The sequence below is a fragment of the Xiphias gladius genome, chromosome 14 (assembly GCF_016859285.1).
Source record: "Xiphias gladius isolate SHS-SW01 ecotype Sanya breed wild chromosome 14, ASM1685928v1, whole genome shotgun sequence".
Lineage (NCBI taxonomy): Eukaryota > Metazoa > Chordata > Actinopteri > Istiophoriformes > Xiphiidae > Xiphias > Xiphias gladius.
In genome coordinates, this window is record NC_053413.1 from 9,236,572 (window position 1) to 9,256,272 (window position 19,701).

At 38.3% G+C, this 19,701-nt stretch overlaps 1 protein-coding gene across 1 annotated transcript in view; it reads left to right on the forward strand.

The window, feature by feature from the left end:
- The first annotated feature begins 6,406 nt into the window (after window positions 1–6,406).
- slc1a7a (solute carrier family 1 member 7a) overlaps window positions 6,407–19,701 on the forward strand; it is a 33,538-nt gene continuing 20,243 nt past the window's right edge. Inside the window, exons 1-2 of the mRNA XM_040143858.1 lie at window positions 6,407–6,547; window positions 14,597–14,676. Of these exons, the coding sequence (XP_039999792.1) occupies window positions 6,407–6,547; window positions 14,597–14,676 (221 nt within the window). The remainder of the gene's footprint in view (window positions 6,548–14,596; window positions 14,677–19,701) is intronic.

The window sequence follows — 19,701 nt, forward strand, 5'->3', positions numbered from 1 at the left end:
TTTTCCCTGACCTTAAGCAAAGCGCTTTTTTTCTGGCCTAAATCTAACCACAGACAGGACAGTGGATGCGAGCTGCGGGTTCTGGTTTGACTGCTGTCATACTCTCTGTACACCTTCTATCCACCCCTGCCACTTCCAGGGGACTCAATATAACTGTGGCGCTTAATTCATTAAAAAAAAAAAAAGGTGCATCCAAATATAATCCATCCAGCGAATACGTTTCCTACAAAACATATTTGCTGTTGCAATACAGTTGTATGTAAACGTAATTTCTATGAGACATGGTTGTCTATTCCCCTCCTTCTTTGCTTCCTGTTTTGCCTGGAATAGAGGCTGTAATAGGCAGCAAGGACATGCACGTGAATCACCTAATTTCTGTTTTTTACAAACATGTCAAACAAATTAATTTTACTGTATATACAACTTATTTGCAACAGCAAATACAAATAAGTGGAAACATGATGCTGACCAGATTGCGTTTTTTTTTTTTATTGTAATGACGAAATGGTGTTAATTAATGAAGCTGGCAAATCACAAAATGTTGTATATAAATACTGAATGTGTAAGTACAATGATCTTTGACAACATATGTCATAGCAACTACAGCATTATGAAATTAAATTTCTATGGTTATGTTAAGGCACTGGCAACACTTTTTTAAGGTTAGGGAGGGATCATGGTTTAATAGGGTTTAATACATAAATGACCACAATAAGTCAGTATGCTTACTTTACCTTACCTTAACCAAAGTTCTTTTGTTGCTTACGCCTAGCAAAAACAGGACTCAAGATGGAGACCCCAGATTCTGGTGCAGAAGTTGTGTGATCTGTACGATCACCATCCACCCTGAACACCTCCGTGCGACTTCTGTGTGATACATAGATGTAGCACTTATTTTACTAAAGGAAGGAAGGAATTAAAAATGTTGTCTGTGAACAAAATCCACTCCATGATTGCGTTTATAGTCACCATGTAATTGGGAAAACTAATTTGTACTATATAAACGTGTTTTTTTTTGGAGACGGGGTTGTTTTGTCAGGTTGTTTTTTTGTACTAATGGTCTGTTGGTCTAAAATTTTGTTTTTCACATGCATTTGTTTTGGGGCAGTCTAGGGATAATACAAAATTAGTATTTAGTATTTAAATTTGGGTAAACTGCTAAGCACTGGTGTCGATGTTTGTATTCTAATGACCAAAGAACCCAAAGAACCTATATTCATTTATGGCATAGAAAACATCTGAATAATTATTTCTGATCTCCATCAGATTTATTTTAAAAATATGGAGCACATGGAATATGTGGAATATATGAATATATGTTTGCAGGATACACTGTACTAGTTCTTCATGTTCCTGAGATACTTCTATGAGGCAATTCTACGGGCTATTTTGTACATAACATTACAAGTGAGCAGAAGCTTTCAATAAGACATTATCTTGCTACAGGCTTTTTGCTTTGATGATAATTTATTGATGTTTGTTCTGCACTAAGCCAGTAGAGACAAAAAGGACACTGCAACATCTCACGCCTGATGCTTTGCTGCAAGAATTTCAAGCAAACAATTCACCCTCAGCCTTTGGTTTGTTCAATGGGAAGTCACAGAATGAGGACAGAGGTCATTGTCTATTTCAGGTTAGAACCAGTGCATGTTTAATACTATAACATTTCCCAAGCAAGAAGAAATAAACCCATATCAATTGACAACAAAATAGGATTTCCCAAACTCATATCATTACATCATAATATGGCTTAGTCATCCCTAAACACTGCACTGCTAATTTTTGAAGTTTCATTGCAACTGACAGCTAGTATACACACTATATTTCAATAGACTGATGTTCTCAGAAAAAGCTCAGGGAGCAATGGAGAAATTATTAACCTTCTTCAAACAGAAGAACACAACTTTAGTTGTGTTTGAGTCATAAAGAGCTCTGTAAGATGTACACTACAAAGATTTACATGACTCCCTACGTGCTGACAGTCTTAAAGACAAAGAGCACACTTACGACTCTCGAGATCAAATGAGCTTTCCCCTAAACCCCTCTGCAACAGTAACTGCAAGGGGCTGTAGTAAGACTGATACATGGTATATAAAGAGTTTGGAGGGTGATGTTTTTTTTTAGCCTTTCAAAAATCAAAAATACAAAAGAAAGGGTAAGGAATGGATTAAACAGTGTATTCAACTGTTCAAATGTAAGATGCAAACATTAGCATGTCTAACTTGCATGGCTATCCAGCTTACTACCAGCAGTAGTAACTTAATCCAGTGTTACTTCCAACAGTGGCCAACAGTTACGGATGTCATTAGCCAACTACGTTATTTTGTACGGTTAGGTTACATTAAAAAAGCCCCTTTCAAGACTAATTCATCGACTGTGTGGGAGCCAGTCATTAATGCTATTAGACTGTCAATAGCATTAGCTTCACTCTCCTGCTCTTTGATTTGGGGAAGATGACACTCCAGCAACCCCAGCCAAACTTGTTACCTGAAGTATTACCTGAAACTTGTGTTTGCCAAACTCATGTCCACATTAAAAGCCTTTTTTTTTTTTGTAATGTTAAGACTGGAACATATTGTTCAAAAATACTGGCAATAAAGCATAAATCTAACTTCTGTCTTGCTTGGCCAAGTAAATGAGCTAAGTATCCAAACAGGGTTACATTCAAACTTTTTTTCTTATCATACTTAAAATACTTGGACTAACTAGCTCTACGCTGCTAAACAAGAACAATGGTTATTTCCAGGTATGTCTATGTGTTGTATAAAGCTTTTATAAGAGAGGGAAAGAATAAAACCAATCAGGTGTTTTTCTATGCTTTCATCAGAGTGCTGCAAAAAAGATAAATTGCTGCACAAGATGGCAATTAGTGGCTAACAGGTGTCCAAATACTCATGGACCCGACTGTAATTGGGGTTTTCAGGGACAAATTTATTTGTATTCACTCCAAACACAGCATTTTTATCTCCCTGCTTCATATTCAAAAGCATAATTTCCATTTTTATAGACAGTGTAAAAAGAGTGGTGGGAAATGATTTCCCAGGATATGAATGGAAACCAAAAGGTTTACAGCAAGTATGTTTGAGGAATGAAACTAATTGAGGGAGATCAGGTGGGGTGGTTTCCAATCTGTCAATAATCTTACTGCAGGACATGCTCTGAATAATGTTCCCCAATTAACTGCATTGGGCCCCTTCTGTAACTGTGTGAAACCCCAGGGACTTGTTAAGTGGATTTTTATTTTATTTTAAATGAACTCCAGAGCGCTTCCTTATACTGTACATACATAAAGATTTCTTTGTCGGTGTTGCATTATTTACAATTAGGTCCATAAGAACTTGGACGATGACACAATTTCTGTAATTTTGTCTCTGTACACCACCACATTGGATTTGAAACAAATCCATCAATATGTGATTTAAGTGTATGTGAAGTATGTGAAGTATGTAATTGAGTGTAAGTCTCAATATGCGGCCAAAAGAGGTGTCAATATAGATGAAGGAGGACATCATTAGGCTGATAAAACAAAACAAACCTATCAGACAGATGTCAGAAACCTTTTGCGATTGTCCAAATCAACAATCTGGTGCACCTTAAACAGAATCAATAAAGAATCAATTCCATGTCTTTTGGCAAGCTCAGCAACACCAAAAGACCATGGAAGACAATTAAAGTGGATGATCACAGAATTCTTTCCTTGGTGAAGAAAAACCCTTCACAACAACTACTCAGGTCAAGAATACTCTCAAGGAGGCAACCAAGTATTAAAAATAACCCTTATATTTATAATTATGTTGGGTTGTCCAATTAATTTTGAGCCCCTGAAAATGAAGGACTATGTTTTAAAATGGCTGTAATTCCTAAATGGTTAATGCAATATTTGTCAGACGCCTTTCATCTTCAATTAAAGTAGAAAGTCTGAACCTCAATCACATCTTGTACAGAGACCAAATTACGAAAATTGTATCACTTTCCAAATACTTACCTAACTGTATTTAATTATTTATTTACGTGTAAAATATTTAATATCAATCAGTTAACCATATAACAGCTCTTCATAATTCTCAATTTTTCTCAAAGCTTAATCTGTTCATCTTTGTCTTAGTACCCATTTGATTCCAATTTATTTATAAAACGGTAACACTTATATGGTGCACAAAAATGTGAGTAGTTACTAAGCAACAAGTGAGGAATCAGGAACTACCTGACAATTAATGGACTGTTTATGAGTAGTTCCTGAATAACCCAGAATCGAAGACTATACTACCATTAGGTAATGATTAGTTCGTGAGTATCTGTGAAACAGAGTAAGGACCACTTTCCTCATAACTTGTTCCTGGATAAGTATGAATCATTCCTTAGTAACTACTCACATTTTTGTGTACCATCTTGTAAAGTGTCCCCATAAATGTCTTTACAAATCCAAGGGTTTAGGGTTTGCTAGGCCCCCTTGGTGTACCTTCAGAATCCCTTTTTGATCTCCTTTAGTCTTTTGTGGATTATTTCATTCAGGTAATGTGACGGTTGGTGATTCCTCGGTATTGCACCACTCCACTCTATTCTGACACTTTCCATCAGAAGATAGAATCTAAGGCCCCATTACTATAATGTTTGGCATTATACACATCTTTTTTTGAAATAATACGCACACTTTATCTGTATGTACTTCATCATTGTGTTTAGCAAAACAGACCACAAATGAACATGGACCATGTGCAGGCCATGTGCAGGCCGATACCAATTGGTAATGGATGTGCAGTAACGTGATTGATTGTAATGTGTTGTGAACAAATTACCATAATGTGATCACTTTTTTCTGTAATGGGTAGTGTAAGGGATCACAATATAAAGCTCAAATGCACTGTTTACTACTGGTTGAGTAACTTTTGTTAAAGACTACAGTGCTCAACTGTTTTAAGAGATTATTTAGCCCTTTTAAAAAATGATAGTCTATAAACTTGACCAAATTATACATTTTTAGTAGCTTGGGCTGAGAGCCAAAGACAGGTTGAAGAAGCCTTAAAGTATTGAGAGAAACTCATTGTTTGTTTTGGTTCTTTCATGGGAATTGTCAACAGTATCAAAATACTCTAATGCTAATATACAAATAATGACTATTGCCAGTCTTATCCATTAAACTGAAATTCACATTAAAATTACCAGAACGATGCAAGAAATACTGAAAATATCATCACTGCTAAATGTACTATCACTGTGACCACTGTAGTGTATAGTTTTGCTACATTAAACTTTATCTCCTCATCTCCACCTGACTGTTTGCTTTGCATCTGGCATTTCCTCAGAGCTCTGACTGGACTTGTGCGGATTGTCATGAAGATTTGGTAGCTTTGAATAAACAGAGATACTTCCACTGGACAGAAAAGTGCATAGATTTTCAATATTGTTTCTATCCACACACATCACCTTCTTTCCTACTTATCATGATGAAGAGTTGATGCCATTCATCAGTTTGTTATTTCAGAGCATCAACTCAGGAAAGGGAGTAGTCATAATATGACGCTCTGAGGGAGTACCTGCTAGCATGTTTTTTTAAATTTTGTTTTATTTTTTAACACTAATCACGTCCCTTGCTTGTGAACAAATCTGTCATTTTACCTTCAGTTGTGTCTTCATCATGATGTTCCGTTATGTGTACTGTACCTCTGTGAAGCATAACAACTCACCAGGAGTCTGAGGCCCTGTTTTTATTTTGTGCTGTTATTTACCTCATGTCACTTGTGCAATTTTTTCTTTTTTTCTTTTTTTTTTCTTTTTGCTGGTCTGCAACAATCCACTGTCCAATTGTTCAGAGAGCTCTCTAATCCAGCCTTAGATCTGAGTCATGCAGCGCAGCCTAATAGGATCTTAGTATTAACCTCGATGACAATACTACCAGCTGTCGCAGAGCCCCCTGTTGGCCACCAGGGCAAATGTATGGGGGGGGGCAGAGACAGAGAGAGGGAGGTAACTGACAGAGATACAGAGATCGAGAGTGTGTCTGTGTTATGCTGTTAGTCTCGTGGAATAACCAAGGAAGCAGGTCAGAGGAGGAAAACAGAAACTCCTGAAGTGCTTTATTTTTGGACGACTACCTCTTTAATTTTACTTTTCACCCCCCTCCGTTAACCACACCCCAACTTTTCCTTTCTTTCACCTTTTTCTTTCTTTGGCTGTTTTTTCTCTTACAATCCCACTTTTTCCTTCATCACTCTGCATCCATCTATCCTGCTTCACCTGCTGCATCCACAGTGTGCTATTTCTTCAAGAGTGGTGGTGGCTGTTGGCTCTGTGCTGGTTCTATATGAATGAATATGAATAGGTGGTAAAAGGGGTGGTTTTCTCTGAGGGGGGTTGCGAAGTTGCAGTCAGGACCAGGACAAGCAGGAGTAGGAGGTCGTGGAGGAGGATGGCGGTGGCTCTGGATGAAGTGTGGGGGCGGGTGAAGAATGTCTGCAAGCAGAACGGATTGCTCATCCTGTCTGTGCTCGCCGTGGTCATTGGCTGCTTGCTGGGCTTCTTCCTTAGAGGCAAGCAGCTCTCCGAGCAGGTGAGTTGGTTATAAGACCCCCCACACACACACATACACACACCCCACACCATCCACTGCCCCACACACACTTCCCACCGCCCCCACACACACTACCCACCTGTCCACCCCATCTGAGTGTGACCAACTGCTTCCTTCTTAAGTGCCGAGATGGATTCAGACACCAAAAACCCTAATTCAAGAGATTATCTAATTCCCTGTTCCCTGCATCTGCCTCTTTAGCTCCACTCTATGTGCTTCGCACTGACATTTTCACCATCACACACACAAACGTGTACTACTATCTCTGTGAGGGAATTGTATTGACTCAGATTTAGTCCCTGGAGTTGTAACCATAACTGATACATACCTAACCCCAACCTTTACCCTAACTTAACCTCGTCAGTATTCTAATTTTCACAGTATTTCTATAAACCAGCCCATCTAAGCCCATCTAATTCCACCTAAATATAGGTTCCATCACCACAATCAGCCACACTGGGACCATTAAAGTGATCGATCGGGCAATTGTAATTGTAATGAACAGTGGATTGGGCTTTGGACAGATGGAATGAGGAAAAGATTGTGTTGATGGTTTAACATCCACAATCTAAGTGACTGATGTGAGGTTCTTAATCTTCACTGCTCACAGTGAAGCACAATCACAGTCAGATAAACGGAAAGTTCAGACTCATCCAAAAGTCGGTTTGTCTACAGCGTGCACATAGTAATAGCAAAAGACATCCCCAGGAGTAAGGGAATTGGTTTTTTGATTCTTTGTGTGCAACAGTGTCGCATCAGTCACTCAGATTGCCTATAGCCTCTCAGCTAGACTCAGTGTATCCATGGAAAGGGATTGCCAATGGGGAGATTATTTGTAAATCACTCACAGAAACATCAAGTCAACAACATACCATTCATGTTCACTTATATAACCCACACATGACTGAATGGGAAGTGGAATTAAATAAGTGGAATTCAGTAGGCTACTGATATAGAGGAATAGAGGAATAACATTTCTGCAAGCAATTGCATGATTATTCCTCTAACCATTACCATAATGGTTAGAGAAATAATTATTATTGTGAAACAGAAATGAAAAAAAAAAAATGTTCAATTGATTGTTCTACTAGTTCTAAGTCTGAATTGCTGAGAAAGCATGTGTCAAACTAAATTTGAATTTAAATCTGAAAAGCACTTATAATAAGGGTGCCTGAACAGATTAGAAAAATGTAATGGATTTGAAATTGGATGATGAAATTTTTCCAGTTGGAATGGTGGGTGTCTGTGTGCTTTTGTATGTACAGTATGGTGTAATATGTGTAGATATTGCCAACCAGTGTTTAAGAATACATGTGTTGTGATGAGAGAACTTCAGCTGGTGGCTTCCTGGTGAATTTTTTTTTTTTTTTGATCCATCTGTTGCGTAAGATAACAGGAGCAGTCGTCTGTTTTATATGGAGCAAACATCTCATTTAAGAGGAGTCAGTGTGCATGTGAGCAAACTCATATCTAACAAGTGGAAAATCATAGTCGCTAACAGTCGCTGATTGAACTCATAGCGCAATGTCAGTGTGGTGAACCAAAGGCTAAATCACTTTATCCTCCCATATGGTCTGATTAAGATAGCGCAGGTAAATATGGGCAGATACATGTTCTCTTTGAGTCAGAGTAGAAATAATTGCTTGAAAATGCATATCCTTCCCCTATATTTTCTATAACCACCCTCTGTTCAGGGTCACACAGGAGCCACTGGGCTGAATTCATCACAGTGAACAGGCAAAATGCCTCATGTTCATTCATATTGCCCTGTCCTGCCATTAATTGGTATAGGTACACACCACTACAAGCAGATGTATGTCTATTTTCTGCAATTTGATATGTGTTCATTTCATGGACTTGTGCACTGCATGGGGGAGCTTGTTCCTAGTGGCCTTAATTATAAGAAGGAGAAGCGCTGAGACCCTCTGACAACTTCAGCAAATCTGGCCTCAAATTGATTCACCTTGGAAATGAGAAACGAGGATTTGATGTACACAAAGGAAATTATCCAGAAACGTGCATCCCAAAAAACACATCCAACGAGAATATGCAACTTCATATGGCTCGCTGTGCTGATCAAAGTCAGTATGATAGCAGCTCTGTGAGCTACATGCTAACGTCAGAATGCTAACATACTCCCAATAATAATGCTAACATGCTGATGTTTAGCAGATGCAATGTTTACTGTGTTCACTAGCTTAGTTCAGTGCAGTAGCATGCTAACAATGTCTGTACAAAATTCCGTGGCAATCCATCTAACAGTTGTCTATATATTTCTGTCTGTACCAAAGTGGTGAACTGACTAGTACAACATTGCTATCCGCAGAGCAAGGATGCTAGCATGGCTAAAAACACAACAGGTACCCCCTAAACAATGTATGATCTTTGGCAAGAAAATAATGCGACAGAAAGCTGTTGAAAAAATATATAGTAAGTGAACCTTAAGTAAAGAATTTTAGTCATACACATTTTCCAAGGCCAAGAAGGAACCTTCAGCTCAAGTATATGATCTGACTTGATTTTATGGTACAATAAACATCTAACATTACATTAGCAAAACCAATTTATACTGTAATTCAAAAACAAGTATATTGACAGAGCTAAATAATTAGCATTTATGATAGCAAAACACACTAACTAGCTGTAGTTTTGATGTCGTTGCAAGAGACTGAGGGTCAATATGCTAGACAATCTGCCCACGCTGAGCCTGCCAGGATGGTTGTTAGTCCCTCAGCATTACTCAGTCCTGCCTAAGGAGTGCCAATCAACACTCCTGGGAACCCTGACCCTGCGGTGAACAATTCATGTTGAGTGAAGAATATGCACAAGTCTGAGTGCCTCTCAAAATTTATTTTTGATTGATTGATTTATTTTTTAAATTAAAGGTCACACGTGGAGAGGATTTCAATTCCTTGAAGGAGTAGAACCATTCATTTGTATGTGGAAGCACTGTGTTGCTCCATCTTTGTTTCACAGTGGGAAAAGGGTTTTAAATTTTTAGCGTAGTGAGAAGCATAGTGGTGCATTAGACTGTGGCTGTGTGGCAGCTGGCAGGGGGAAGGTGCAGACAAAGGTGAGGAAAGTCAAGCTCACACTGCATTCAATAGTACAAGGGGAAAGCAAGAGTTTAGAGTGCAGATGTGTGTGTTGTGGTGTGATGCATGTGTACATTTATACGTAGCATTCGTGAAATGTGTTGGTGTTGAGGAAGTTGCTGTTCCTTAAATGACCAAACAATCACAGAGTGCAATTGTAGAAGGTGCAGATGTATTTATTTATTTATTTATTCACTTTTATTGGCAGAGACTGAATGGACCATATGATTTACAGTTTGTGATCAATACAACTGAGCGGAATTATACAGAAAAATGAACTTACTGGAAATTTTTTTGCTTTCAGTCCAAGCTCATCAAAAAAATCTTAATCCTTTTGTCCCCAGTCTCATGGGAGAAAAGATTAAATGTTTCAAGTTGTTGAAAGCAACTTTATCTTTATAACACATTTCATAGGCAAATTATTTAAAGTCCTTTACTTAATACATGGAGACAACAGAATAAATGTGACTTAAGGGAAAATGGCAGACTAAATTAGAAAAACAGAAGAAAGTTAATTAAATAGCACATAAAGTTAAAGAGTCAAAATCATGGGGCAGCTTTAAGGTTTAATGAAAAGCAATGGTATTTAAATGGTATTTTTTTATTAGAAGCAATGGCAAGCAGAAATGTCTAAAAGTAAATTACAGCACACCATCCAAAAACAGCTCCGTACCTCAAGCAAAGACAATACTGTATCTAACTGTGCAAGAGTTTTTTTTTAAATGACCAGTGTTCCTGCTGCTCTACCTGCACAAAGTACATTTTTGGGTCCATTTCTACTAAACAGTCACAGACCAGGCAGGTGCTTTTCAAAAGCGAAATCATGGGCCTTGACTTTGCTGTGCAGCTGCAGCTCATAAAATGATCTCAGAATGTCTTGGACATAACACCGTCAGTTTCTCAAACTTCACTTCATGCATTTATATGTATACGTTTCTACACAAATGGCATATAGTGTACATATACTAGCACATGGATGTAACGCATGTGTATGTGTTTGTTTGTGTACCAGATGTCTAGCAGAAAGAGACTGCATGTTTGTTCCAATGTTAGCAGATGCCAGGAATCTGAGATAGTAGTGTTTGTCCTTCATGCTCACAGACAATACAGCCCCCCACACACACACACACGTGCATACACACTCTGAATGCTATGTTCACAGAATGAAATACAACACAAAACATAAATGAAATACAACACAAAACATAAAAGTGTACCTCCACACACATCCAAATGCACTATACACACACACACACACACACATGCACACAGCCATTTAACCTAAAAGCTCCCTCACTCCACCACAGAAGCAAAAAGCTTTTATTGCTCCATCATGTCAGTGCACAGATGTGCTGTACTTAAATTTCATTTTTTTTTTCATTTCTAACTCTTGACCTTTGTTTTGTTTTCCACTGGCTTTTTTTTCTTATGGCCTACTCTCATCATGATATATATATATATATATATATATATATATTTTTTTTTTTTTTTGTTGGGGGAGGGGGGGGGGTTAAGTGTTTATCACCAACAGAAAACTTTGCAACCACTCATTCACTTTGCTTCCACTCTGTTACTTCAGATGCTTACTGTATATTAAATACTTTTCATTCAATTTAATTCAATTCAATCAAAATCTCCATTATTAGATTTACAAAAATTTGGAAAACCTTTGTTAAACCGTTATTCATTGATATTTTTGGGGACCCCTTTTTTTTGCCTAGACATATTATGTGCTTTTAAGGTTTTTTTGGTGAACGTGTTAACAAAATTTTGCCTATTTACACATTCAGCAGATACGGAGCAACTTTAGCATTCATTTATCATGTTTTCTGGCCACCTGAAAAATGTAATATTCCCTCTATTTTTAGCTGTGTTTCAGTCTCCACCCCCTCCTGAGAAAACTATTTTTGCTCTTTCGCTGATAAATGATGTGTTCACCAGCAAGTCGTTACCTTAGTCTGTCCGGCTTTTGGTGTTGGGCAGGTAGCATACATCGCTGATTTTTTTGCCAAAATAGGTGCATGCAGCAGTTGGAAACGATGTGGCTGAGAGCGGTCAGAGTGAGCTGAAACTGAGAAGTTATGGGCAAGAAAACCAAAACAATGCTCTAAAAGACAGGCTTCAGAGAGCTGGGGGAACGACCGAGTCAGGGAGACTGTCCTCCTGTAAAAAATGATTTCATACGTCGTCTGTGCCAGCAGCTTATTACGACCCATAGTTACATTTTAATAGGCGATCTTTAGCAGCTGCAGTAATGGTGACATGGTATATAGAGATGCGGAGTCTGCATTAGGAGGAGGCTGGGGTGGATGTTTTGTATGGATGCCACAAGAGTCACGGAAATAGTAATAAAGTATTTCATTAATTAATAACTAATTGTTATTTATTAAAAATAGGTATTAATACATCTGTTTAGAAATTAATTAATGAATCTATAAATAAATAGACTAAATTAAAAGATATAAAAAGTGAAATTATAAAAAGAATTTACAAATGAAGTATTAATCCATCAATAAATAGTTCAAATTAAACAGTCAGTAAGAACATCATTTAAAGATACACTAATGAATTCATAAATAAATAATGGAATTTAAAAATCTATTTGAAAATGTAGTTTTAAAGGGAGATAAATAACTGGATTCACAAATTGACTTCCTTCTGGAGATAGTTTAGTTGTTTCCTCCTTTCTAATTTTTGCATGGCAATATAAAGGTTGACATATACATATATCGTCCCAGAAGATGGATTTTCACATAAGCACTTAAACACACCAGTAAGAGTTGTTAAAACACTTCCTGATCACACCTGCATTGCCATACTATAATAACCAATTTTTTACTAAAAATTAAACATAAAGAAAACCCGTATGAATGAAAGGTCATTATTTCATACTTACTAATGTCAAGGAGCCCTCTTCAAGCTGTTCGTCATAGTCTGAAACCAATGGATGCCTAGAGAGTAGGAAATTAATCCAAAAAGCATTCTGTTGGCTAGTATGTTTATTTAAAATATTAGTTAAAATACTGAATGAAAAATATTGCAAAGTAGCATAAAATAGGTAAGGCAGGTATTAACATGAATTTAAGTATCTAATGGTTTTCAGTATGAGGATCAAAACACAGTTAAATTGTACTGTAGGCAGTGGTGTAACTTTTTTCCTTAAAAATCAATTACTTTTTCAGCAAGCAGAATATTATCACATATAACTAACTCCATGGGTATCACATGACCAGCTCCAATATGTTTCACTAATAGAAAAAGGGTCAAAGGGCAGAAACATAATGAAACGTGTTAAACGTTCAGAGACAGTGACACTTTACAAAGCTGCCTGTGTGACCTTAGACGTGCATACGGATGAGGACTCACACACATTTCATTCAATACAATGAACAAGCCTTTATGATAGAGAATTCTATCCACAGTTTCTAACAAACACGTAAGTGTGGCTGTGTCTCTAATAGCATGGCTGCGACTGCAAAGATATATGTAAATGTATATAATCTGAATACACGGTGCAACTCAGTTCTTATTTTTTAACCACAGTTAAACAATGTGATTAAATAATAAAACTGTTAGATAATGTTTGTGTCATTTTGTCCAGTTAACAAGCACTGTGGCAGATAGTTGCTAAACAGACTGATTTCAATATGCACTTCCTCCATTGTGGTCATTAACTTTTTTTCTGTCAGTGATTAGCTCCCTCAGATATTTTGATCGGCCTCTACCACTGCTCAGTACTCATGCACTGAACATTAAATTAAGGAAAAGGCAGCAGCATAAATGCAGCATAGCACATACAAGATACTGACTTCCAAATCATGATCCAAAACGGGTGAATAATAAAGGTAACGTGTGACAAAACCAACATAGGACTTAAATCTGAAGAAGTTTTATTAGCCAATCAGTTAGAGTATTTTGGCTTGCGGTGGCTTTAAACTCCACTTTTAAAGTTGTCATAGCGTAACTTGAAGAGAAAACATAATACTGCACTCTATTGCAAGCGCTGGAACAACTAGTGCAAACGATTCACTGCTAAATTGTTGGCTCCATCTTTTTTAGCCGAAGCAATGTGACTATGTTTATAGTGCTAATTAGCAAGTGTTAGCATGCTGACACACTATAATTACAGGGTGAACAAGGTAAACCTGATTATTGTCATTGTGAGAATGTTAGCATGCTGATGTTGGCACCGCTGTGCCAAACGTATAGCCTCACAGAGATGCTAGCGTGGCTGTAAACGTCTTGTTTTTGTAAACGTGTATTGGCAATAATGAATGTGTTTTGTTTTTTTTCATTGAAAATAAAAAACTACCACTCAGGTAGACACACAAAAAGCATACATTTATTCATACTTTATTATTATTGTTATTATTATTATTATTATTCAGTTTTTTTTTTTTCTTTGAAGAGGGGAAAAAATGACCTCTTCTCAAGTCCTCTGGGAGACTGTCAAGGCAACTAAGAACATAAAAGAGAAAGACAACTTAAGGGTCTGAATTTACTGGTGGAACAGCAGCGAGTCATGGCCAGATGACCTGAGAGGACGGGTTGGCTTATGGCTATTCAGCAGATCTAACCCTTTTCGTTCTCTTTTCCTGTCATAACTTTGGCTGCAGCATTAGGAGCTGTATCAGTCACAGTCCCTTTCTATTCAACAGATTACAAAAGTTGCAATGTTTGATTAAATAAAGAAGCATCTGATTTGTGAAACGGCAGTTTGTCTAATAATTGATGACAGATTGATTGGTGGACTACTGATATGTGATGCAGTGAAAAAACTCCACAGCAATTAGCACGTTACACTACAGATGTCACTAATACAAACAGGAGTCATGCAGGTCACCATACGGAGCAAAATACTTTTATACTATAATTTGCATGTATTGTATAAATTTGTGTTTTAAACTGTGTGTTTTTCACTTTCTACTTGCAGGAAGTGAAGTACTTCCAGTTTCCCGGAGAGCTGCTAATGAGGATGTTGAAAATGTTAATTTTGCCCCTTGTCGTATCCAGGTACGAGCAACACAACAACAACAACACACACACACTCAGGCATAAACACACAAACACTTACTTGCTCTGTGTGCCAAAAGCCAAACGTCATATAAGAGCTACATAATTATTGGTGTGGATGTGGATTTGGATTTTCAGTGAAAGGAGGAAAAGTGCTTGAGAAAAAGTCAGGTTTCAATAAAAAATTATAAGGAGAAACATAAAACACTATGTGTATATATATATGGAAACTCAAAGCAACAATCTGTCGTGAACACCTGGATATCGTAAAAAAAAAATTTTTAAAAATGCATCTCCCACCTCTACGTCCATTTTATTTTATGTTATGGCTGCATCTGTATCATGCATCTTTTGCTTGGAATGACTTTCTTTCATTTTCTCCTATTAACTCCTCTCTGACCCACCAAGCCAATCAGGTCTCCTCAGAGACCATTTGTTTGTTGGTCTACTGCGAATAACTGGCCAAATATAGCATTCATGAAATAAAAAACTTTTAGTCGGCTATTTAAATATTAATCAATCTGTCAATCTGTTTTTAAAAAGTAAAATAAAATAGAACATACAAATAGGCAGAAAGCACAAGTTAAACAGGACAATGGGATTACCAATGCTGTTACAGTTCAGTGCAAGATGTGAATGAATAGTCCCACATTTATTTGATTAAAGTTAGTGGCACTAAAAAGTCCCACTAAAAAAGAACTGAGAGTTGGAGCAGACCTCAAGTTTTTTGGGAGTTTGTTCCATATATAGGTATCTGATTATGGACTTTTCCCTTTAATGGAAAAAAATCTCACAGTTCCAGCTCCAGTTTGAGTTTAAAATCCTGTACCTTCTATGCGGCATCATACGTTTTTTTATACCTAGCCTACAGGATTTGTTACGCTGGCTGTGTGTCTGCACGGTGATTAATCTAGATGAAAAGCAAAACCTAGATGAGACTGCACCCAATTGCCTTTTTCTAAACATCCAAGATTAAAGTAATGTTTATATGACAGTTAACCTGTTGCGATTTAATGGCTTTGGATACATTCTTAAAAGCGCACAGGATGGCAGATTCTCCAGTTTGACTATTTTAGGCCAAAAGCTCTTAGTTGTCTGCATGCGGTTGGTGATGTCCAACACGCACAAAATCTCCCAAAACAAATCATGCAAACGCACCAGTTACATGCAGGGTGCTTTGTGCAATAAGCTACTTACAATCTATGCAACAGCAAAGACTGGATGAGAAGTTAATCCTCCCTGCCTCTCTCTGTCTCTGTCTGTCTCCCTATCTGTCTATATCTCTATCTGTCACTGATAATGTGGCTTTCTCGTGTATATTTCCCTGTTTTCCTCTGTTTTAAGTACAAGGCAAAGGGCAGTAAGAGTATGTATTTGTATGTTAATGCGTGCTTGTGCTCCACTCCCCCAGTTACACAAATTCAGAGCAAGATATAACTTCAGAACAGGTTCACTGCCAAGCGTGAGGCACGTGAGGGCAAGAGACGTTAATTACATCTAATCTGAAACAGTGCATGCAGGCACGGGGCCAAAGGCAGTTCAACAAACTGCTTCAGAACATGGGAATTTAAAAGCAATCAGGGCAGACATTCAACACTCTGAGCGTGGGCTCAGGCTGCTGGAGCTCCTGTTGAGTTCAAAACACACTAAATGTTCCTGGTGCCTGCCTGCGACTTGATGTGGGCAATAATTCATATAACGGTAGAGGCGATGGCTTCTTGCTTCACAGATGTTGTGTTTGGACCCATTGCTGTCCAATCGCTCCGACCAGTTGGAGATGTTTTCCAGAATATTGGCATATCTTTGCAAACCGCTGCAGACATGCACGCCAATATCTAGCCACAGACGCAACCACAGTCTTAGTTGATATCCTGCTTTTCTCTCTCTGTCCCTCTCTTTCTGCAATGGCCACTGATGACAGCAGAGTGCAACTAGATCGGGATGCACCGACCGGCTGGTTGACATGGCGCATGGTACAGTAGGGCTTATCTAGGGGTGATATCTGCCCCACCCCTATAGCCCGCCTGTCCCCGTTTTTTTTCCCTCCCAGGGCCATCTGCGCACCAGCCAAAGCGGAAACCAGATTATCCCATGAACGTGTCATGCAGAATCAATGGCCACTCAACTTACTGCCTCCTTATGTTCCACGTTTCTTTTATTTTTTGGATTGTAATCAAAAAGAAGAATTTAATAGAACTATATTCTGAAAAAAAAAACTTATTTTTGTTGTTGTTGATAGTTAACGACAGCATTAACATTTTGATAAAGCGCTAGGAAGCTCTTATGCATCAATGCTTTGGCTGAGATCTGAAGGTCAAAGGTGAAGAGCAGTTTTAACAATAAGCAGCATCAACGCAAACTTATGACTGAACCAAACCGTATTCACAGCTGACAGTTGCATATACATTTGTGTGAAATCTTGCGGTGAGGTGTAAATGAGTCTTCCTAGCCTATGATGGCCAACAATGCTGTGATACGAGCGCCTGTTTCCAGAGCGCTATGTCACTCTGCGTTGGTATGTCCATTGGATCTTCTCAGTCAGTCCTGTCCATGTGCAGCTTTGAGCTGAATGCTCAGTTACTCGCACTGAGGAAGAAATAACTAGCGTGGAAGATGGACATTGCAAAACAGTTATGAGTGGGTGTGTTCTGCAGGTTGTTTACAAGGTTTGGAGAAATATGAATCATATATAGCCTGGAAGCATGTTTTTTTTGAATGTGAAGCTACCATAGGTGTTTGCTTCTTAGAAAATGACAATGAACATATTGTAATTCTTCAGCCATGGGCGTCCTTTTCAGGAGTTTTTATTATTGTGCACTTTCTTTTAATCACACTGAAATTCAAATACTTAATTGAGGAACATAAACATGGTGTACAACATGTCCTGAAGATAAAAAAAAAAAATGGTTTGTACATCTTAAACATTTCGGTCTATTCTGTTTTTCTGGGAGCACTGGTATTTCCCATGAGTCCTTGTTATTTGGTCACCCTGTTCTGATTTTCACATCATCTCCACTGTGTTTGGATTTCAGATTAAAGTAACACGTCAGGAAGAGGATGAGATGGGTGAAGCAATATTTGCCCTTCACAGTCAGAGTTTTCTTGTCCCTGCCTGATCTCTGTCCTTACACTGGAGCAGGGTGATTGATTCCCTGTGAAAATGTCTTTGACTAAAAGACGAAAATAGAGATAAAATGAGCCACAGTAGTTTTCTTGAGATAGTGCTAATAAACAAGTGAATAGAATGTAAAAATACTGCTTCAAATTAAAGCCCTTGTACCCTTTTCTCAGTGGGCCTTGGCACATGGCATATGCTAATCTAGTCCCATTGTGATGATGTCATGTCGCAGTTGTGTAGGTTATAATGAGTGTAACTCTCCAGCTGGATGAATCCTGATTTGCTTTGCTCCACAAACACTGTTTAATAAACTACTGAGTGACAGTCAGACCACATTTATAAGCTGCAATGCTTATTAGAGAGTATACAACATTGGATTACTAAATAAGACCTTGTTAAAAAAGAAGGCATATGTCCAACAATCAATAAATGTCTCCAACTCATAAACAGCTATGCATTTTTTTCTCATTTGCTTGGACATCGTGTTGCAAAAATGTGTGAATGAGGAGCCAAAGAGTCCAAAACAGGGGAAGCATGTAGCTTATTTAGCTGGGTTGCACCATCCAGTTTTATTTTACCCTCCTCTGTAAGTAAAAGCTTCTCCACATAAGATCAGTTGTTTGTAGACAGATGTTAGGAGTTGATGATACAGGTACGTCCAGGGGTTAAAGTGGGCCGGAATGATCCAGCACTTTCAATTGATAAGTAAATATTTAGTATAATTAGCCGGTGGACTGTCAGAAAGTCCACTGAGTTTTTACCAGCCCTGTCAGTCTCTTCACCGGCCCACTCTGTGTGCGTGCCATTCGCGATGTGCATGAGAGCGTGCTGCATGCGTGTTCATCGACATATGTAATCAACCCTCACCAGATCTTTGGGTTTACCCACCTGCCAAATCCCACTTTAACTCCTGAATACATCTTTTAAATCAACTCTGTGAACTTATTGTTTCGTTAGCGACCAAGCTAAGCAGACAAGCTGACTTTGAGTCAAAAAGTTTTACTTTCCCTCTTGAATAACTTTTTATTGAACATGGCATACGAATGTGAACAACAAATGCCATGGAGATGTAGACAGCACTGTCCAGAGAAAGCCTGGAAAACTGTGACCGTCGTGACTGTTGCTAGCAGTTGTTAGCTGTTAGCTTGTCAGCTTCGGCAGTTCACCAGCTAGCCCAGCGAGTAGTCACCACGTCACCAAGCTTCTATACCAGGTATTTCACGAAGATCGTCAGATATTTTCACAGAGCCATTTTCTGGTGTGACCAGGCCTGTATATTGATGTTTTCTGCCCAGAGATTGGTGGGAAAAAAAATTAGCTCTAGAGCTAAAAGCTCAACTGTGTGCTGCAGAGTCCCTGGGAAAAACTATGAAAGTTAACTAATTTGTTATTGTAAATGTTTAGCACTCAGCAGTATGAAGGGGTGTTTAGGGTTGCTTTTTACCTTATGGTTTGAAACACACGCTGTAGTCCTCTATTAGCACAGCAGAGTTCATTACGCAAAAACATACACATATGCAGGGTGTCGTGCCATGCTGGGAGTTTGTAATTTCACAAATTCCTTATCTGACTGCTGGAATGATTTCTGTCTGCCCTTTCCGGGATGCAGAAACCTGGCATCTGACACCAGTGTCTGCTCAATGTTATTGGTCAGCTCAGCAGGTCAGGCAGTGGAGTTAGATGAACATGAGATTTATAGAGAATTGGTTTTCTTAATCTCACCATACAGACAGAGACAGATAAACACACAGGGGTGTACAGCAGGGCAGTCAGGATTTCCCTGCCTGACTGACCCTGACGGCCATAAAACTACAGTGATACTAAGAGCACAAAACTCATCTGAGAAATCATTAATTCATTAAATCAATTCTTTGTTAATTCCTTAAATCACAATTTCTGTTTTAGTA